The sequence below is a fragment of the Solanum dulcamara genome, chromosome 2, assembly GCF_947179165.1.
Source record: "Solanum dulcamara chromosome 2, daSolDulc1.2, whole genome shotgun sequence".
In the NCBI taxonomy this organism is placed as follows: Eukaryota; Viridiplantae; Streptophyta; class Magnoliopsida; order Solanales; family Solanaceae; genus Solanum; species Solanum dulcamara.
The window spans coordinates 25281241-25304634 of record NC_077238.1 but is presented as its reverse complement, the minus strand read 5'-3'; the positions used below and the strand labels follow the sequence as shown (position 1 = coordinate 25304634).

The 23394-nt window shown below is 35.0% G+C and overlaps 2 protein-coding genes across 2 annotated transcripts; one reads left to right on the top strand and one right to left on the bottom strand.

Moving 5' to 3' along the window:
• Positions 1 to 290: 290 nt before the first annotated feature.
• LOC129870912 (uncharacterized) lies at positions 291 to 1241 on the bottom strand. Its single transcript, XM_055945792.1, has 2 exons — positions 893 to 1241; positions 291 to 784 (listed from the first exon to the last, which is right to left on the bottom strand). Exons 1-2 carry the CDS (start codon positions 1239 to 1241, stop codon positions 291 to 293), a joined length of 843 nt encoding a protein of 280 aa, XP_055801767.1.
• Positions 1242 to 8191: 6950 nt separating this feature from the next.
• LOC129880469 (uncharacterized) lies at positions 8192 to 8866 on the top strand. The gene has a single exon (XM_055954508.1). It carries the CDS (start codon positions 8370 to 8372, stop codon positions 8661 to 8663), a length of 294 nt encoding a protein of 97 aa, XP_055810483.1. The 5' UTR covers positions 8192 to 8369; the 3' UTR covers positions 8664 to 8866.
• The last annotated feature ends 14528 nt before the right edge of the window (positions 8867 to 23394 follow it).

Genomic DNA, 23394 nt, shown 5'->3' with positions numbered 1-23394 from the left:
CACCTACTTGTCACCTGCTTGCTTCATTTTTGTGGGCTCGTAATCTCGTCTTACTTCAAGAGTCTACGTATTTCTTGCTACTTAATCTCGACGTGTGCTACAAGAGCTTAATTATACAAGATGTCCAAATCGGTAGCTTACGCAAGTAGGTTGATTCCTATGACTAGCTTCCAACTCCTTCCAACTTCTTCTAACCCTATTTCCAATCTTCTTTATTATGGAGTATCTCATTCTCCTTTCCTTAGGATTATTTGATAGCGTTATAAATTATCCGACTCACATGAAGACTTCTAAATATAACTTAAGATCCTTCCCAGAAACTTAAGAAGCTTAAAAAGCGTTTTGAGGTACCAGAGTATGGGGTGTAACAGTCTTGCACCTTTATTTCCTTGAGAGGGAATGGTAACAGGTTTTTGAACCGAGCCTTCTGTATGCGGAGAAGAAGTGGGGTTAGGATTAGGACAATCCCTCACTTTATAATCAAAGCTCCCATAATTAAAACAAGCGCCGGAAGCTCTTCTACAAGTACCAAAGTGATTCTTTCCACATTGTGCACAAGTGGGTATACGAGTCTTGCCTTGGCCATAGCTTGGAGTGCTGGCAGTAAAGGAACTTGATCTATTTTGCTTGTGTTGGGATAACTTGCGAAAAGTATTAGCTTTGGAACTGTCAAACCTCCCCCTTTTTGATGGACCTCGTGAATCTACATAAGCTTTCCTGAACTTGTGTTCATTTCTACCAACTTGTTCCTTGTCGATCCTTTCCCAAGTAAGAGCAGCTAAAACTAATTTACAAAAGTTTTCATGTTATAGGACCGCTACAGATTTTCTAATAGTATCATTCAAACTGTCTTTGAATCGCCTGCACTTATCTTTTTCATTATTAATAATACCCCCAGCATAGTGGGACAGCCTGAGAAACTTCTGCTGATATTCAGTGATAGACATACTCCCTTGCTCTAAATTTAAGAACTCCTTTTTGTTTACATCATGATAAGCAGGTGGGACATACTTCTTATTAAATTCTTTCACAAAATCATTCCAAGTAAGAACAGGAGGTTTTTCCCTAGCATTCGGTACACTTACCCACCAATCATAGGAATATTTTTGTAACAGTGAGACAGCATACTTAAATTTGGCAGTGTCTGAACACTCTAACTGCTCGAACACTCTTTCAATCCGTTCGAACCACTTCTCGGCAACTGTAGGGTCAACAGTGCCTTCAAATTCAACTCCACCCATTTTTTTCATTTTCTCAAAGTTTATTTAATTAGGGTAAGGCACTCTTGTAGCCATGTGACAAAAGAAATCACCCATTTGTTGAAAAGGGGATCAACAACAGGAGCATTATGACTCATTTGAGGGTGTGGCCCAACTCTTGTACGCTGATTATTTTCCGCTTCAGATCCACTTGTACTAGGAGGATTAGAATCATAAAAATGTTCTCCAACCCCTTCTCGTAGGTGAAGTTGTACATTAGAGGTATTTAAACTCTCACGAGTGGCTTCCATAAGTTTATTAGAAATAGAAGATGCCACGACCTGCTTCCTACATAAGGGAAGATCACATTGCATTAGGGACATGTACATGATGCATATGCACTATATAATAAAAAACATGTGACAAAAAGAAATAGTTTGCCAACAAATCACAACAAAAGTCCTAGAATCATAAATCTAGGCTCTGATACCAACACTTGTAGCATCCCCTTTGGGAGGATGCCACTTACGAAACAAAAAATAGTTATTTTTATAATCTCAAATAGTCAACACATTTAGAAAACTTGTTTTAAAATTCTATTTCCAATTCAACACCATTGAGGGTCCATAAAATACACAAAACTCGAACTAGTAATTATCACAAAACTATTATCTTCCTTTGTGCATAATGACAAGTCAAAGTATAAACCCAGTACATAGCATGACTTGAGTTAAAAGTACATTCCAAAAATAGCGAAACTAGTCACCCAGTTCAAGTTACAAGCATATGGTTTTGTTTTCACAAGCCTTCAAAATTTCATACATAAGTGTCATATGTATCTTGTACAAATTCCCAAAATATTTATAAAACTAGATGCATATGCAGATGTGATCTTCATAAGGGCTCCAAAAAGTCTATTCCAAATGGCCATCTTCATATCTCGTCCCGCACATTACCTACGATAGAAAATAACTATCGCTAAGCATAAAGCTTAGTGGTGTATAAACTTTGGGCTTGGAGCCCTTAAATTCTTCAATTTCCTTGTTCATCGCAGGTGGCTCAATAAGGTAAAAGTAAGCCCAAGTGAACAAGTATATCAAAGTATTGAATACAAACCTTGAAGAGTTTAAAATATCAATATTAATATCCGAAGGCTCAAGTATCAAGAAAGCTTATAATTCAATTTAAAAGAGTTATCAAATAATAAATTTCGCCCAATATATACGTCATGCCTTCACACTAAGCACAATCAGTATCAAGATGGACTGAATCACTGAAATCAAAAAGGACCAAAGTCCATATCAAGAAGGGTCGTCACCCAATATCAAGAGAATCAAGAACCATGTTGAAAGTGGTTTTCCACTCGTACTCGAAAATGGACGAAAATCCATCGTCAAGACTCTCTACATTGTTCAGATACTTAGTACATTCAAAGTACTAATGCATACTTCTTTTGTTTTCCTACATTGTGTCATAATGTAGGGCTTGGCGATCTCTCTACACAGTCTCAGACTAGATAGAAGACTTGTTCACTTGATTTGGTAAGTCCTAATGCTTCAGAGACTACTATCAAGCTTATATTTTCTTGCTATCTCTAGACTATGTTGTTATTTTGGAGAATATTTCTTTTCTATTTTGGGTGATCTAGTAGCTTGTTCTATGCCCCACCTATATTAGTATAGTAGAGGCATGTCTAGGCAAAGAAAATGTATAAATACGTTTAATCAGGCCAAAGCTTCATCTTTATCTTTAAACTTTATTTTGAGACTTACCTATCACTTTGCTCTTATGTATACTTATAATATGTTAATAGCCTTGATTGGGGTTTCCTTAGAAATTCTAATCGTTGTGTTACATCTAGGTCCTAGTCCGGGTCGTGACATTCTCGGTTTTAGATCTCTTAGTTATAGCTATTTTGTGTAGCCATCGGGCTTATGGGGGTTTGGTCAAGTTTTTATTTAAACCTGCGCACGAGTGTACCTTCTGGTCTTATGGGGGTCCAGTTAGGTGTAGTTTAGTTGTAGTTACTTTAGTTAGTTCCTTTTATACTCGTGTGCATTACATTTTATTTCCTTACTTTAGACTTCCGCTCCTGACCTTTGTTGTACCTATGCCCTTCTTTCATATTGCCTGTAATTTTCGAGATAAGTCGGTCTATGATGTGTACTGGGTACTTATTATTTTGGTACTCATACTATAATATGCATCTATTTTTGTGATGCAGGTCTGAGCATGAGTGGTCAGCGTTAATTCAGGCCTACAACAGCCTTATCTAGAGATAGGGGTGAGCACTTGGTATTTTGTATTCATCCAGTCTCCATTTGTATATAAATTTTATCTGTCTTTTGCTTTCTAAGATAGCCTTATTTCAGTGGTCCATTTTTGAGACTTGTACTCATTTGTTAGACAACTCTATACTAGTGACTTCCATATTCTAAGAGGCATCAGTTGTATATATGTTATTTTGGTTTTGCCTTCTACTAAACTATCCTATTTATATTAGTACTGTTCATTCTTATTTAGTTTTTACCGTTAAACTTATTGCTATCTGTTCTGGATTATGGATTAGCTTACCTACTTGTGGGTTATAGTAGGTGTCATCATGACCTGAGAAATCGGATCGTAACAACGGACTCTCATACAGACCGTGAAAGGAACCACAGACCATATAGGGTCCCGTGGAAGTGGCCAAAGGGAAAGGCAAGGTGAGATTCATGACGAAGTGTACAACTCGTAGACCCCATCATAGAAAGGGGAGCATCAATCTTTATTAAGGGTGTCTTCACGGGGACTTTTTACATCTCATCAAACTTCATATGATCTGTAAACCCGTCCTCTAAGGTCCCCTCCCCTCGACCTTAATCTCCTTTATTTATACGGACACCTCTATGGTTTGCAATAGTTTATACAGACAATATTAAGGGTATTTATGTATTTTTTTAATTATTTAATTCCTATACTTGGACATTTTAGAGTATTTTTCTATACAAATAACTTCCTAAAACCCGTCATTAACTCCCATTCTCTCAAATACTCTATCAAAACAAATCTTTTCTCTAGAATTATCCCAAGGTTCTTCTTCATGTTCAAACTAGGGTTCCAAAGTTCAAGTTCTTCCAACTCCATCGTTTCTAGAGATTTGATTTCAAGGTATGTGGGGATGCACTAATAGTGTCATTTAATCTATTGGGTCTCAAAGAAACTTAATTCTCCCAATTCGATTTCACCCAATTCTAAAGGGTTTTATGTTAATTCTTTATGGGTCCTTCGTAAATGATTCAATTGATATTGTTTCACTTGATTATGCATGAATTTACATTACTACATGATTTTACATTGATTTCACATGGACCTATTCATTATGTCAGTGATTTTTATTATGAACTATGAATTTATGATTATGAAGTAATGGATAATTTATGAAAAACTATGATCTATGTTTTCAATATGTTTCAAGTATGAATGAATTAATTGTTAAATATTTTCTCGCAATATGAAGAAATCACGATATAGATGCTTATAAAGGTAAGCGTCTATATGAATTATGATATGATCACAATTTTCAAGGAGCCATTCTTATGACATATTTTATGAATGTGATTGGTACATGTTTTTCTTTCCTAAGTTAATGATTTACTTATTTCGTTGGGATTAACTAAATATTGAGAGGACTTTGTGGTGGAGACTTGGTAAGGGAGTCTCTAGTAGCAACCCTAAACCCAAACTAAGTTGCCCAAGTACATTACCTTGATTGGCCTAGCTAGTGGATCCACATATAGCACATGTTATTATTATGATATAGAGTCTACCTTGACAAGTAGCCTCTCTCTTCCTAATGTGGGAGTTACATAGGATTCCATGTTATAACTCACATGGTCTTAAATGTCGGTTAAGGTTAATATCCCACCAATGTATATGTTTTTCTAATAAGCTGTCAAACGATGTTTTTTTGGTGCATTGACCTTATTAAATGTTTTCATGTTTTACTTCACGCTTTTTAAGATATTTGGTCGTGCATCACATGTTCATATTTGTTATGTCCACTTATTCATGTTCATGCATATTTCCCACATACTTAGTACATTTCATGTACTAACACATACCTTTGCCTATATTATCTCATGATATAGGTCATGATGCTCCCGTTCCTCCACGTGGCTAGTTGATGATCTACTCTTGCTAATTGTTGGTGAGCCATCATGTTTTGAGGGGATAACTGTCATGTTATTTTCTTATGTTTAGACTATCTTACTTTAATTATGTTTTGGTGAGCTAAGAACTTGTCATATACCTTTTCTACAGTAGTAGAGACATATCTAGACTATCTGAGTATGTTTAAGTCGTCTGGTTTTATGTCAAATTCCCTTATATCGAGATTTTTTTGGGGACTTATATTCCGCATGTTAAGTTTACCTTCTATTTCATACTTTAAATTATGCTATGTATGCTAATAGGCTTGGTTGGAGTCCTTAGGGATTCTATTCACCGTGTCTCGTCTAGGTCCTAACTTGGGTCATGACAATTATCCAACGAAGTAAAAAATTATCTTTAGACCTAACAAATTTGTCAGAATTTGATTTCGATCTCATTTACCTAAAATATTGAGTTTGGTAAAAAATTGAAAATCTCAAACCTTCAACATTGAAAACTCGCCCAATACTCGTCTGATAACCTCGATAACCATTCCATACATCCTCATAGTTAAAAATAACATACAAAAGCTATGAAAAAGGGCTATAATAGAGAAAACACGTAGTAAACTCAAAACGACAGTGAGGGTCGTTACAGGAGTATATTTCAACATTTTACTAGTTCGAGAGTAAAACATACTCTCTCCGTCAAAATTTTATAATTTAATTTGACTAGGCACACAGTTTAACAAATATGGAAATATTTTGCAATGTTTCTAAATTACCTTTAAAATGAATACACCTTTTTGGACTTTTTGTTAAATAAGTAAGACTCAACAGAGGTAAAATATTGATAATATCATCAAATATAAGAAAATATATTTTTTTAACTGTCTAAAAAGAAATGTGTCATATAAATTAGAAAAGAGGAAGCAATATTTACAATATTTCTTTTTGTAGTACCTATTCTAGAGGTAGGTTCGTGACAATTTGACGTCAAGTGTTGCCCTCATTAATAAACTTTACTAAGAGTGTGTTTGGACTGATTGTTGGCTTATTGTTGTTATTTTTACCTTAAAAATAAGTTCTTATATAAGCACTCTTTAACTTTACTCAAACACTTCAAAAATGCTTAAAAACTATTTTGGTTTAAAAACATCTAAAAGAAGACAATCCAAATGAGCACTAAATATTATTACATTTACATCAAAGACTGAATCAATATTTATAACATTTATCAAAAGTTTTCATTTTGAATGTATCATAACCATATAAAATTATGATAACTTAAAATCTCTTTTAAGTTATTGATACTTTGAGAGAAAATCGAGGTATGAAACATAGAGAACTTTTCTAAAATATTTTCAATTGTACTTATAACATGACTATTAAAATATTATCGCTTCCAGTGATAATATATTTCTTGCGAATCCTCATTCGTATCATTAATCGATATGAAAATTAAACCATATATATTTTCACAATATTGTTCTTTTGGAACAAAGATAAGGCATGCAGTGCCAAGTACATCAATTAACTTGTCCCTCAGAACTATAAACAAAATTGATATCATTATTAACAAAGATATAAATATCAAAAAGTACTAATCAGAAGTGAGTTCAGAATTTTAAATCTTAGGGTGCAACGTTGCTTTGAACAGTAATCTATGGAAAAAATATTGAGTGTAAAGTAAGATAATACTTAATATTTACTAGCAAATTTGCATAAATAATTTAGACTTATTTTGTTAGTTTAGTTAAGATTTAACTTACAAGAAGTCTAGTGTTCTAGTCTATTTATTCACAATTCTTTTTACAATAAATTTGCTACCGATGTCTTGCATGATAAAAAAGTTTTAAAAAATACACCCTTACAGCAGGGCTCAAACTTGTATCCCTATGGTGGTAAACTTGAACTTTAACCACTGACACCACAAAACTCATTATTTCTAACGGTACCACGTTTAATATTTATACTTACCTTATAAATATATAAATACAAATATACATGTATATATAGATTTTCAATCGAGACCATGTAGTACCATGACACCCCTCCAAGCAACATAGATCCGCCCTTGGTACTAATCTTTTATCGCCATGGAATCATATGCGATTATTGAACGAAACAATATCACCTAAGGAGTAACATTCCTCCGACTAAGTAATACATCTTTCGAAAATAAACTTTGATTTTCCTTACCTCAAAACTTATAAAAGTGAATTTTCACGGTAGAGATCATGTTGATAACGTTATAAAATAATAAAGTAAGAAGAAGAGTATTATAGTGAAATAAAAAGAAAAGGGAGAAAACATCTTTTGATGGATAAAATACAATAAATATGGGGAAAAATAACTAACTTGACTCCAAAATAAGTAGCTCTTACTTTCCTCTAGAAAAAATATTCTCAGCTAATATATAATATATATTTATAACAATTACTTGTTAATTAGATTGTAGTTGATTGATTGATTGTCTATTGGATATCGTGAAAAGAAAGTTGTTTCCAACCACAAGTACATCTCTTTTTCTTAAGATTTTTGTTTGGATTACAGTAGGAAAATATTAAAAGCATTAAAACATAAAATAAATATCTGGAGAAGTCAAGTGGGAGAAGCAAAATCAAAATCTTGCGAAGTTAAAATAGTACAAATAAGCAACAAGTAGAAATTAAGCTTACACGCGTGATTGCACCAAAAAAGAAGATGCTTACACGCATGAAAGGAATAAAAGAAAATAGAAAAAAAAAAAAAAAAAAAAGGAGGAGTCGACCAGAACCAATAAAATAAACAAATAAAACAAAATAGGAATCAAATCCATCTGCTGCTACATTCCAAAACCTTACCTCCTTAAATTCACCAGGTTCACACCCTTTTACGTGTACAACCCAGCAACCACTTCATTTCCATTTCAAAAGAAAATTATTTGGAAGAAAAAGAAGAAACTCATATTTTCTCACCCAAATTCAAGAAAAATCATCGATATCAATACAACTTGAAGATAATTTGAAAAGTTCCTTCTTCGGTGAATCCTGAAATAATGGGTCCAATTGTTCTGACTCAATTAGGTCTGAGTGTATTGGCCGGTGCCGCTTTGGTGAAATCAGTGATGGACCAGAAGACCATGATGGGTTCGGGTCAGTTCCCTCGGTGCGCCAGTTGCAATGGAACGGGTCGGGTTTCTTGCATGTGCTCCCGCTGGTCAGATGGGGATGTGGGTTGTCGGACTTGTGCCGGGTCGGGTCGAATGGCTTGCAGCAGCTGCGGAGGTACAGGTACGGGTCGCCCAATTCCAGTTCAAATCTCTGTTCGACCTCCCAACCGTTCACCTTAGAACTGTTCCGATTTTTAACATTGTATCAATATCATATCTTGTACTTAATTCAGATTCTTCCGGTTGAGAAAGGATAAAAAAATTATGAATTGTATATGTTTGGTGATACTTGAGATCAGTTAGACCTACTACATGGAAATTTATGGTTCTATTTTGTAATTACTTGTTATAGCTTGAGTAATTTATACCATGAGTTAGCCCTATTTAATTTGTTTCTTTCTTTTCTTTTCAACTTTATACATTCCTGTAAAATTTGTTCCACTCAGATTATACTGAAATTGAGTTATATATACCATTAAAATTGAACCTTTAGAGATATTGAAACCAAAAGGATTTTTCATTTTTCTTTTTTCACCCACGTTTCAGAATTCCAGTTTATCTTCCTAATTAAAATCATCAATTTGCAGCAAATTAAACGTAGTATTCTTCCTTAACATGGCTACATTGGTTTTGATGCTCTTTATATTGGGCAAGGTTGAATATAGTTTTAACATGAACTGACAATCAGAGCTTCATTAGTAAGTTATAAATTTCACTTGTATCTGCTGCAACAACATATAACATATAATAACATATTCACTTAATCTCACAAGTGTGGTATGAAAAAGTTAATATGTGTACCTCTACCTTACCTGTACAAGATTGAGGGTTGTTTCTAATAGACCCATAGCTCAAGTAAAAACAATACAAAGTGGTTCGGAAAAAAAACAACTCAAGTGAAGAAGTTGAGAAAAAAGGCTAAAGAAAGCATAGCAACTACCTCAAAATAATACAATAATCGAAGGCTAGAAATAGTAAATAGTAGAAAAAAAACAAAATAAAATGAAACTCCCACAATAATACTATTACTCCGACGAGGCCACTCCAATCTTCTAGTTCCCACATCTTATCCTCCAATGAGACCACTCCAATCTTCTATTTAAGTCTCACTTGCCGCATCTAGATTTGTTGATTTTGTTTTAGTTAACATCTTATCAGAGCTTTAATCAATCGAATCGAGGGATTATTCAACCTGTTGTTGCTGAAAATCAATGGATTATTCAACGTGTCGCTGAAAATCGATGGATTCAATCTATTGTTCTGCCTGAAAATTGATTTCAACATGGTGATTGATGATGATATCTAGCAGGGTTCACGAAGTACTGCAGATCAAATTGTGATTGATCACAATCATGTGTTGTACTTGCATCCTTCCGATGCACCTGATTCGTTATTTTTGAGTATCAGTTAATTGGAAATTACAAAATGTAGAGTCAAGGTATGGAGTTATCATTGCTGAAGAGAAACAATCATGGCTTTGTGTATGGATTTATCACACGAGACACTTATGGAGAAAGTTTCACGAGTCTCTGGGATAGATGTAATGAAATAGTCAAATCGTGGATTATGCATGTCAATTGAGTTGCGTAGGAAAATACCAATGTTTGTGGCATATAATGTTTACCGGATTAAATTGGATACAACCAAGCTCATAGTCAAATTCTGATGAAAATTAAAGCACCTATTGATTAAGCTTATGCTATGATCTTACAAGAAGAAAGTCAAAAATTGTAGGCAGAGGAAATTGTGTTATGAATGAATCACTTAATCATATTGCCCGAGTGATTTTAAGCCATTTTTTTGAAGTGTGAGTTTTAGCTTATAGTTTTGTGGCATTCTCGAGACATGTAATGTCCGAGGAAAGGATAGTATTATGGTGCTTCTGAACAAGATTTTAGACATGTTCGAGGGCATACTAGACACTTATTATAAAGCTGAGGAGGTGTGATTATTATAACAAGGAGGGGCATGTGAAGAAGTCTTGTCATAAGTTAGTACATTATCCTTCTAACTTTAAGGCTAGTAGAAAAATGTTGCAGCAACGGGTATTGTGTCCCAGGCAGATGGAATAAGTCGTGTGCCAGTTCATGCTCTTTCGCAGTGTTTACTTGATCAATACAACCAGATCTTGCACAGTTGAATAAGAATGTTAATGTTCTTCTGATGGAAGTGTCAATGCTAACATGACGGTATTTCATTTCATGTGTGCAATTTATGCTGCTCCAAAATGGATAGTACACAATGTTGCAACTAATCACATGATTAGTATTCCACACATGCTTGATGATTTGGGGTGTATGTAGTACACATTCAACTGTCGTATTTTATCATTGTTTTAGCTTGTTCCAAGGATAAACTCATTTATATTCATGTATTTTAAGTTTAATTATTATGGTGAGCTAATATATGTGATTAGACATTTTTCATATCAAAATACAACAAAAATCGGCCCAAAATATATCACGATCCAAACCGCCGTGACTAACACTCTCATCAACTCCCTGTGGGCAACACTTAACGTCCTAACTCATGTAATCAACTAGCAATTCTACCCAAATATATGGAATATATATATACATATATATAAGTGTAAGTATCAAAATCTATATTTATATATATACAACAACAACAACCCAGTGAAATTCCACAACGTGGGATTTGGGGAGGGTAAAGTGTACGCAGACCTTACTCCTACCAAGTTAGGACGGCTATTTACGGGAAACCCTCGGCTCATTAGAAGCATAAAAAGAAGTTCGATAAAGCTAAGGAGTTCAAAGCGATATGAGAAAGCAAATAATGAATAACGCAAATAACGGAAGCGACACAGATAAAATAGAGTAATCAAAGTACAGAAAGTAATAGAGAGATAATAACAGAAGTCAGAGCACAAGAAATTATAGTGCGCTAATGCGCCTACTAATACGGAAAAATAACGAGACTATGTACTAGCCTTCTACCCTAATATGGGTCCTCCACACCCCCATATCTAAGATCATGCACTCGGTAAGCTGTAACTGCGTCATGTCTTGTCTAATCACATCTCCCCAATATTTCTTCAGCCTACCCCTACCTCTTCTGAAACCATCCATGGCCAACCTCTCACCCCTCCGCACTGGGGCATCTGTGTCTCTCCTCTTCACATGCCCAAACCATCTCAGTCGCATTTTCCGCATCTTGTCTTCCACCGAGGCCACTCCTACCTTATCCCGAATAGCCTCATTTCTAATCCGTCGCTCCTGGTATGCATCTATATTTATATATCTATATATATAATTAAAAGAAAGAAAGTCTAGTCTAGGATCATATCATGTGACTGCGTAGGATCAACACAAGTAGTATTTGTAGGACAAATTAGTTAAATTAGTAAATAATTAACAAACTTTTAAATTTCTACAACATTTTAAATAAATATACATTTTAATGGTTAACTAGTATACGTATTCGCGCAATGCGCGAATAATATTAAAATATTATTTCTAATTATTTTAGATTATGATGTCTTATTGAAGTAAGAACTAAAATCATATTACCTTATGTGCTAACATTATTTCTAATCATTTTAGATCGTGATAGTTTGTTCAAGCATGTTAAATTATATTATTTTACAAAAATCCAATTATCATATTGTTTCTCAATAAAATATACTCCCCTACCTCTCCCTCCCCCCTTCCCCAGCAAATTTTGTATGAATAGAGACAACAAATCAAGTGATTATCAAATAACTTTATTGTTTTCATATGTTTCTTTATTATCTTGTTCACTGCATCAAATTATTAGAATGTTAATATTGATTTTTATTTGCTTATTACTTGGCTTAATATAATTATCAAATGCTCTCCTTATTAATGTATAATAGATATATTTACTTTGTTTACTCGTGAGTTTTTAATTTTTATTTGGTTGTTTGAACTTCTTAGCCTTATCTGACCTCCTTTTATGCTTCTTTTGAGCCAAGGGTCTCTCGGAAACAGCCGTCCTACCTTGGTAGAACTAAGGTCTGCGTACACTTTATCCTCTCTAGACCCACGTTATGGGATTTCACTGGGTTGTTGTTGTTGTTGTTATTGCATTTCTTCAATTAAAAATTTATGGACAATAATATATATATATTATCTAACTACATTATATTCTCAAAATTAGTTCAAAAATATTCTCCCTCTCCCCCTTTCCCCCTCTTTGTTTTTTCTTCTTCTCTATTTTAATTACTTTCGCTAGTCTAATTTTGAATGATATTATTTTTATATTATACGTCATAAGCAGTTGAATTTTCTTCTTTTTTATTTCAATATATTGTGTTTAAATTTATGTTATTTAATTTCTTTTTTTTATTTTAACGTGTTATTATTTATTAAAATTTAGTTATGTAGTATACACAATTTAAGACTTTGCTCGTAATAACTAAACAACACTCTCTCATCTAGAAGAAAGTAGATCCCTTCAATTTTTTTATACAATAATTTATAACTTGTTTTCTAGTTTGATCGTGATTTAATAGTTATTGCATTGTTCATTAATTAGTATCCTTACATTATTATGTAACCTTTTAATAGATTGCCACTTTACCTAATATCCTTATTATTTATGTTTACTATAATATAAATAAATATGTATTTTTCTTGTTCCCCGAATTAAATTTATTTCCTAACTTTTATTCCATTGCTCATAATTTTCCATTATTTAAATTTATCTATCATATTTTATTTTAAATTATAACTTAATATTATCACAAAATATAAATTGAGTTATTGACTGCCTATTTATTTTAAATATAATTTTGTATTACTACAAAATATAAATAGAGATATTGATTAGCTATTTATCTACTTACACTTTATAATGGATAAATTTTGTATAAGGTAAATTTAAAATTGATAAGTTTTGTTATGCATAACTAAGATGATATATATATATATATATATTCTTAGATCATAACTATTTCTAGTAGATCTAATCTACTAGAAGTAATTATGATCTATAATTCAAATTCAACACTTTCACCTCTATTGAATATAATTTTATCTCATATTCAGTTTTAAAATTTTATTTTTTTATTCAAGTTCAGAAATCTATTAGCTTTGTAGTAAGAATTAACTTTTTTTTTACAATGCACGGAAAATCTCTTGAATATGAATTTTAAAGAAAAAAAATTGTAATGATCCGTTTCGGTCATTATGGGTAGACCAATGGTGAAAGAATTGAGTCAGAAAAATTATTGGGAGATGACTTAAAATTTTTGAGACTAGGCCATACTTGGACGGAATCTGAGTCAAGTAAGATCTAGGGCAATCCAACAATGGATTAAGGACTAATTTTGAGTGTGATTTGACTTTTCTACTAGACAACACATTAAGAAGTCTATAGGACCATCTGGAATCGGATTCGAACGCGTAGAATTTCCAAAATTTGATTTGGCGTGAAAGAGATTGGTTGGAACATCAAGGGAGGAAGTGTGTTGTGAAAATGGACACTTTTTGGGAGTTTACGACTCTCTGAATCTCAAGTTCCATGCAAGCTGCTATAGCGAGTCACGACACTATAGCGGGCTGCAGGTGCTATAGTGGTTGTGCAGAGCGCTATAGCGGGGTAAGTAGAGATTTTATGTAGAAAGAGCCTCAAAACCTCCTATTTCCTACACTTCTGTTCTTGGACTTTGTAGGGGCGATTTAAGGCTGTTTGCACTCAATTTCCCACAAAATTCATCGATAAAGGTAAGATTGTTACTCCCCAACCTTGCATTTTGATTCTTAAGATTTAGAACTTAAGATATTGCTCTTGCGGGAGAGTATTAACATGATTTCATGGTGAAAAAAGCCCTAAGTTGGGGAAGATGATAATGATTTGGCATGGGGTTAGAATTTTGCTATAATCAGGTATAATTAGGCTCTTGCGATTGATTATTTGTATTTTATTTATTTTTTAGACAAAGAACAAAACAAGACACTTCAAAAGAGGAAAGTTCGGGTTCTTTAAAGTTTCTAAGAGGCTTGATTCGAGGTAGTGATGGTTGTATATTTTAAAATTGTGTATGTATATATGTTTACTTCTTTGTAGTATTACTTATGCAATGCATGTGGAGGAAACTAAAAGGTTAAATTGAAATCACACCATATTGATAATGTTATGTAATGAACTTGTGCATTTACCTATGGTCTCAAGTGTTACTGTTCATGGTGTATGTGATTGTGCATATGTTTGTAATTGTTGTTTGACTCGGGTACCACACCTGGTATGATTAATTGATGGTTTGATTGGGTACATCCCTAGTACACTAACATTATTAATGGTTGGCTCGGGTACTACGCCTAGCATGATTCATTATTGTTGACTCCGGTATGCACCGGTACACTAATAGTTTATTTGTGATTTTTATGATAGGACTTGTATGTGCATATTTAATCATGTGGGACATGTGTTATGCATTGTTGATTCAAGGCCCGGGAACGAATTCACCGCCGTATGGCTGACCGGCGATTACTAGCGATTCCGGCTTCATGCAGGCGAGTTGCAGCCTGCGACTATGATTTGAATTGATATTATGTTGTGACTGTTATATGTGTGTTGACTGGTCTGACTATATGGTTGTAGTTTGTTTATATTCATGCTTTGAATTAGCCGCGTGATCTTACAAGTACACAATTATTTTGTGTACTGATATTGCACGTACTTTTTTTTAATTCAGTACATGGTATAATCGATGGCAGATCCAAGCCCTAAATTAAGGGACGCCTGACTTCGAATCCAAGGGTGAGCTATTCTCATTAGGCTGTCATAGATTCCTCTCAGTTTCTTTGTCATTTACTTTCAGGACTAAGACATTCTTAGACTTAGAGCCCGTTTAGATTGGCTTATAAGTTGATGAAAACAGCTTATACGCTGTTTTCAGCTTTTTTGAGTGTTGCCTGGCTAACTTAAAGTTATTTTGTGCTTAAAATAAGCCCAAAAAATTAATTAGACTTCTTTGACTTATCTTATCTAACGCAACTTATAAGCTGAAAGCAGCTTATAAACCAAAAAAATAAGTTGGGGTGCAGGTTATAAGCTGTTTTAGATAAGTTAAGCCAAACATGCTCTTAGTCTATATTTACTATTTTTTGGTTGCATCCCCATATTCTAGACTTTTATTTAGAGTTTTAGCACTATGACTTTCAGGTTGTAGGAATATTTTTTCGCAAATAATTTTATGACTATTTGACTGAGTTTTTGAGGACTCAACCTTTTTATTAATTTGAATTATTTTACTCTTTTAAATTGTATGACTTGCTCCTAAAAAGGCCTTGTGGGGTCAGATTGAGTTTGTTGTTGGTTCTCCCATCGGAGGGTTAATGTGGGTGCCACTCACAACTGGTCAGGTTTATGAAAAAGTTGGTATCAGCTCCCTAGGTTCATTGATCTCATCGTACCAAAATGAGTCTAGTAGAGTCTTGCAGAATGGTACGAAGACATCTGTACTTTTCTTTAGGAGGCTACATGAATTTTGGAAATTCTCTCTTCTTTTCTCCTTCGTCCTATAACTTAATTCAAATTGGTATCAAGTGATCCAAATTTGCAACTAACCTCTTTCACTTGTCTATCTGCAGATGGCTTGCAAGGACAGTAGCTCTGGCAGTTGAGCCAGCAGCGGAGGTAGAAGTGAGAGCATATGAGAGAGGTAGAGGTAGAGGGAGGATAGTGGTGAAGGCAGAGGAAGGGTGACACCAGCTAGGAATGAAGCATATGCTGAAGATGTATCAAGGGAAGCGACCCCTCCCCTATATTAGGACGATGTGGAAGAGAGTGTTGAGATAGAAATCGAGGAGGATGTGGAGCTAGAGGACAAGGCACAGGCTGGGATTGCAGGTCTTCTCTATGAGACCCTGAAAGTTGGAAGGCCAAACAAAGGAAGATGTTGCAGAAAGAGTTGCAGAAATTGGTCTGGTGCAGGACCATATGACCCTACGAGCCCACCTACGATCCATAGTAGGTATTATGATCCATAGGAAGGCTCGTAGGAAGGTCCTAAGAAGTGAAAATTTTACTAAGTGTGAACTCACTCTATGAGGGGTTCTTACAGACTACAGGAGATCCTACTTTCCGTAAGACGGACTCGTAGGATGAGTTCAAAAACTTGACATTTTGGAATTTGGAAAAGTTGACAGTATGAATGGTCCCTACGACCCGTAGGATGTTTGACAACCCGTAAAATCGACTTGTAGTATGGGTCCTAAGTTTTGGCAGTTTGGCTAAGTGTTGGGGTGTTTGAAGAACCATTTATATGATGAGTGTACAATTCTAGTAGCTCAAATTTTGATGCATAAGGTCTATGAATGGTCATTATGACTCATAGATTTATCTACGATTCGTTGACCTTGATCATAGAGTAAACCTCAAAGACCATGATTTGAAATCTGATTCCATGAGTCCTTTTCTACGAGCCATCTACAGACCTACAACCCATAGGTCTGTGGCTATAGGTCCCTTCGGCAGTTTTAATGAGGACTATTTTGGATATTTTCTATCTCTTGTACATCTAAGCTATGTATTTTAGGGGTATTAAACTAAGCCTTAAAATACCCAATCACTTCAAAATTACCCATTCCCTCTAAAATTACTCATGCAATAATTCTCTCTCTAGAAATTATCTCCTAAGTCAATCTTCTTCCTCAAGCTAGGTTTATAAGATCAAAGTCAAATATCCATCAAATTAGAGCTTGATTTTGGGATTTGATTACCAAGATATGTTGGGAATTTATCCATAGATTCTTTCCATCCATGGAGTCCCAAATATTTCTCCCTTTTCCATCAATTTCAATTCAATGGTTCTAGGTGTTTTTGATCAAATTGCATTGGGTCAATTTAATTATTCTTTTTCTTAATTCCAATTATCTATTCATGCATGATTTACATTCAATTACATGTTCCCAATAAGTTTTGCAAGGACCCATGCATTTTGCTATGAATTTCAAGTTTTAAACTATCAATTTATGATCAAGTATTTATGACTGATTTATGAAAGTTATGAACGATGTTTTCATGTATGTTTCAATCAAGAAGCAATGAATTGTGAAAGGTTTTCTCACAATATTCCAGAACTTATGATTTGGATGCTTAGAAAGGTAAGTGTCCACATGTTATGTTATGATCATCATTTGCAAGGAGTTACTTTTATTATGTTATTTTACGAATGTGGATTCATAATTGTTGCCTTTCCTAATGATTATGTTTTTATTTATTTTGTTGGTATTGACTTAACACCGAGCAAACTTTCTGGTGGAGATCCGCGAGGGAACTCTAGTAGCAACCCTTAGTTTCAAAACTACATGCCACCGTAGGTACCTTAATGGCTTAGCTAGTGGATCCACATATAGCTTATGTTCATGTTTATACCTTAATGGCTTAGCTAGTGGATCCAAATATAGCTTATGTTCATGTTTATATGGAGTCTACCTTGGCAAGTAGCCTCTTTGTTCTCGATGTGAGAGTTACATCGAATTTCATGTTATAGCTCACATTGTCTTAAATATCGGTTAAGCTTAAAATCCCACATATGTATATACTATGTTATAAGCTCTTATGATAATTTATGATGCATTGACCTTATTTGATTGACCCAATGGAATTTCATAAAAATTAGGGCTAGAAGATAATTCACAAAAAGGAAATTTAGAGAAACTTTGGGATTCCATAAATGGAAGGGATCCAAGGAGGAATTCCTGGTCAATTAAATCCATAAATTCTCTTGAATTTGGAAACTTGAACTAGGAGTTTCCTTGAAACCTTGCTTGAGGAAGAAGATGAACTTTGAGAAAAATTCTAGAGAGATAATCTTGTGTTTAGGGTGAATGGGAGTGAATGAGGGATTTAGGAGGGTTTGGGGTATTTAGTAGAATATTATTTATCCCCCGAAACCATCCAAATACATTACTCAAATAATGGAAAAAAGACCAAAACACCCTTAATTAAAACACTAGAAAGACTACCTTCACGAATCATTAAACCTGCCACGGTTTGTGAAGTGGGTTGTCAATGTGAGGGTGAACTAGGACTTGAAGGTCGACCTCCATGAGACCCTTTATGACCCATCAAAGACTCCATGGGTTGTAGAGTGCTCTGTGAAAGTTGGCTTATATGGAATTTTGAGAGTTGACCTATCACAGACCACTCTATGGTCTGTGATGATTTTTTTGGGTCGTATAACTCCTCGTGGACTATTCCCTATTTTTGATTTCCCCCCATCAATCTTACAGGACCCCTTCTATGATCCATCAACTATTTTATGAGTCATAAGTCTACTCGTACAAACCCCTTACTCAACTCCTGGGGAGGCGGAAGTCTACTGTTGGGTTCCACAGTCTGTGGAACTTTCCACGACTAATAGAGCATTCTATGAAGCTCTCTCATTTTTCCTCCCCTACCCAGTACACTTCCACGATGGACTAGGACTAATATTTACTTGCTTCAAAAACTGTCTGTACTTAATTTGTATTTTAAAATTCTTGTACTCCTATTTTGATTTAGATGTTAGGTTTTGGGGTGGTTTCTTGTGTATTTTTTAGTTGTTCTCCTTCCTCTCATTGTTACTTGCTTCCTACTTTATTTATTCATCTTTCGCTTAATAGCCCGTTGCCTCTAGTTTCAGGCTAAGGATTAAGGGTTATGCTTACCTACTAGGGGTGTTAATAGGTGCCATCACGGCCCGAGAAATTGGGTTGTGACAAGTTGGTATCAGAGCTCTAGATTGACTAGCATTATTGGTATGATGGTAATATCTCGTAAAGTCCTACGGATCAATGCGGAGACGTCCGTATCCTATCTTCAGAAAGATATAGAGCATTTTTAGGGAATTATGTTATTTAGTCCTTATCATGTGTCCTTGCTATGAATAGTCTCTAAACTAATCATTTGGAACCCATTATTTCTTAGATGGACAACATGAGTTATCTGGTGTACTTGGTTAAAGCGTCAATAGGTACCACTAGAGTTTTTCCAGATGGTTCTCTGGCTAGATATAGGTTAGCGGTTCCCCAAAGAGGTTCATCATTAGTGTCAGAGTATGGCATAGAATTTCTTGAGTGGAGTGGGAATAACCCCACATCATCCCCTAAAAATCTGGAAATGAGTCGAGAGTTTATCATGGGATTGTCTTTTCCACTTCATTTGGCGTCAGAGCCCTTACAAAAACTTGTACTATGATCTATAGGAGGTAGAAGTGTAGTATGAGTACCAAACAAATTGTACTCAGTAGGCATAGACCGATTGATATTCATAGATAAAGCAAGTATAAAACACAGGTAATCAGAAAAATATAGCAAAAGTAAACAAATAAGCTCTAACACAAGGTAAGGCAGGAAAAGACAGTAAAGAGGTAGGATATATATAACTATAGAAGACAGAGTCAAATAACACACCTTCACACATAAGCCATAACCTATTTATAGAAAGGAGCGCCGAAGAAGCCAACTAATCAAGGAAAAAAGCATTGTCTATCGTAGCTAACCACATACCAACTAAGAACCAAAGTAACTAATTCTAACAGTAAAACCCCAAAAACAACAACCCAGACTATGACACCCTGCAAACCAACTCAAGTACAAAGGGTGATAAGAACATATATAATCTGATAATAACCAACCGGACGCCCATACCTCCGGAAGGTGCAACCAATAAAAAACATAGCCCCGACCCCCATAAACCGGGGGACTACACCAAACAAGTATATTGATCATAGGCGATGCTAATGAATGCAAGTTTGTAGTGAAAACTAGAAACATCATTGGTAGCTCTCAGTAATCAACAACGATAATAAGTGTATAGACCCATCCAGACTCTCGTCCTACTAGGTGGGACCCATACGACTCCCTCATCCAGTTCTATGGTGTACTATCTAGAGGGGCCCATAAGAGATGCGGGAAGTTCGCATACATTGCCTGGGCCTGAACCAGGTCTTACATATACATATAATATCCTCGTAGTGGTACCAGAGAATAAGTGGCCAAGACGATGTAAAAAAGGGCAACGCCACACCGGATAATCAGGTACAGGTTAAAGGCATCTTGGATGCATCCAATATATAAAAGGGCGATGCCGCGTTGGATATCAATTGAAACTAAGCGAATCCTCGATGCCTCAGAACTATCAGCATAAAACAGAGAACGTCCTCGATGCCTCATAAATCTCAAATGATTTTACCAAAATAGTGCAGGTAGTACAACTCCCATTAAAAACCAATTTAAAAGTAGAAAAAGTTTCAGAATGTCCTCTCCAAACTAGTAGTGAAAATCCAATAAAATACTAGGATCTTACCATAAAATGGGTGAATATGCTCAATCAATGCAAGCATTCCATCACCAACATATAAACAAGAAACACATATTACAAATAATAACATCGACCTAAACCACACAGTCAAGGCAAGAAAGGACTAACTTGGGATCCAATCGCTCATCGAGCATGGCCTCAGACCCAATTAATTGATAATAGCTATAAAGGCATTGTAATCCTTCTGTTGAACGAGAGCGAATAATCAAGACATTGATCACAATCATATAGGGGGATAAATATCACTAGAATTGATGCCTTACCCCAAAATATGCCATTTCAGCTCCCATCAAGCGCAACTAAGCCCAACCTACAGCTATGACGAGCCACAGAGGTATCTGACACTAGCACTAATGTAGGATGTCCATAACAAGCCCTATCAAAAGCTACACCTAGCTATAAGGTAAAGTAAACACCTGCTAAAGCACCTAAGGCTATCAATAACAATCCTAAACAGGATAACATTGCTATGCCAACACCAAAACCAAGGCACATAGCCTAATCTAAGTATTTCACAGGACTATTCTAGCCTAAAGCTCACTTGGGAAACAAGAAAATGGGATGGAATGAGGAGAACGCTAATCTAAAAAAATACTCACCTAAGTCACAAATAAAATATACTAAATAATATCTAATAAAGTCTAGTCAAAAGGGAGAGACTGTAGCCTACCTCGAAGTAGAACACGCAAGTTCTAAATTCACCAATATAAAGCTCTCGACCTCTGAATCACCTCCACTTGCCATCACATCACTAAAATATTGATCACCTCATCAATACGGATGTTTTGACACCTAATTCACATTTTTCGGAGATGGATCCAAAATCAAGTCTAAAATGGGATTGTGCGACCCGCATTGAGAATCCCAAATTCGACTCCATAAAAAGGTTTATTTGAGCTTAAAGAACTTGTGTTTCAACTTTTAGCACAATTCGATGCTAAAAAAATGCAGAAATTAGCCCATGCATAATTTCACCATTAAAGGATAATTTAAGAAGGAGGTAAGGTCCTTAGGGACAAAATTTACCTCAAACAACACTTTAACTGATGAAAATAAATACACCACGACCTTCCTCGTGGAAAACCACACAAATTGGAGCTTTGAATCACCCAATTCGGACCTATATTGACCAAGATATGATTTTCCAAATATCCTTCAAATTCCAATCCAAAAATGAATAATGCAAAAACTAGAATTGAAAAACTCACCCACAACAAAGCTCCCAAGTAACTTTCCAATACTACCAACACATTTCTCATGAAAAATTCCACAATTTAGATCCAAGAAACTCTAAAAATGGAGTTACAATGGTCAAGAAACAGGACAACAAAATTAAACACACTTCCAACTCAAACATGTCAAAGATAGCAGATAATTTCGTAATCTTGCCTCATAAGAAGCCTCCCCTCAAGATTCCAATCTCACCAACGGTTTCTTAAAGAAATTTCCTTGAAGTTAGTCCCTTGATTAGTCAAAATCGGCTATATATAAACCAAGAAATTAATTCCCAAAGTTCTTCAAAAATTCACTTCGAAACTTATCCAATGCAGCAGCTAAGATAAAGATATTACCTCTATCGAATGCCCCAAATTACTTTACGAGCTCTCCAATACATTCTACTAAAAAAATATCACAAATTTGCCTTTTTGAACCTCCCAATTTGGAGCTCTAGAACTCAAGTTAAGGGGTATTTTGAAGTTGGAGAAAAAAAACCAAAAATAGGTTGCACCATCACTGTACAACGCCTCTTTTTGGCACAGTCCATAATCTCCGATGGGGTGCTTTGGAATTTGTTCATAACCCTGTGCACATAAAAGAAATATGCTACCCCACTGAATTCGATGTTTTGAACTCAATGGTGTATTCAAAATTTACATAAAAGGTCATTTTAATGAAAAGTGGGTCCCATACCTAGTGACCTTTTGAGCCTAATTCCACAACAGGCCTCAGAATTAGATCGGAAGCCTTGGGAAGTGAATGAAGGGTTGTTCTAGACTAAACAAAACATTCTAGAACTGACTAAGCTATCAGTATTTTTATCCGAGCGTGTTTTCCCAAAATGTTGACCAAAGGCAACCATATGCTAACTTTCAAAGGCAAAACCGCAAATGGCCCCAAACTCATACTAATTGCCTTGATACTCGTGTCGACCTACTATAAGCCTAATTTGGCCATTTTGAAGATGCTAAAACTATTAGAATTCCGTTTTGTGGTCATTTTGAGGAGTTTATGATCGAAGTCACTTTTTAAAGTTATAACAGCTTCAAAAATAGAGAAATGGGCCTAAACTCTAAACGAATGACCAGGCAACCGAGTTACCGATGCTAGCAGGTCATAAATGACCTGGGGTCACTATAAAATGCTCTAAAAGTTGAAAAGATTGAAAGATGAAAGAAATAACTTAGAGGGTTATTATAAATAGCTCATTAAATTAGTGAATAACACAAATCCATAAATATTGATGAGAATTGTCCTTATCACCCTTTAATCATGATTGTGTGAGAATTTTACTTATCACACCATAATAACTCCTTCAATCATCATTAAAACATCATTTAACTTTCATCAATCTTTCATAAGTCCTAGATTTCTTTCATAAAAGCTTTCTTTGAAAGTC

What these genes read in the sequence shown, in the direction of transcription:
- LOC129870912 (XM_055945792.1), bottom strand. Translation starts at nt 1,241, where the DNA reads ATGGGTGGAGTTGAATTTGAAGGCACTGTTGACCCTACAGTTGCCGAG. An exon ending in GCTGTCCCACTATGCTGGGG is followed by an intron (nt 785 to 892) that starts GTATTATTAATA and finishes TTTGTAAATTAG; the next exon opens with TTTTAGCTGCTCTTACTTGG.
- LOC129880469 (XM_055954508.1), top strand. Translation starts at nt 8,370, where the DNA reads ATGGGTCCAATTGTTCTGACTCAATTAGGTCTGAGTGTATTGGCCGGT.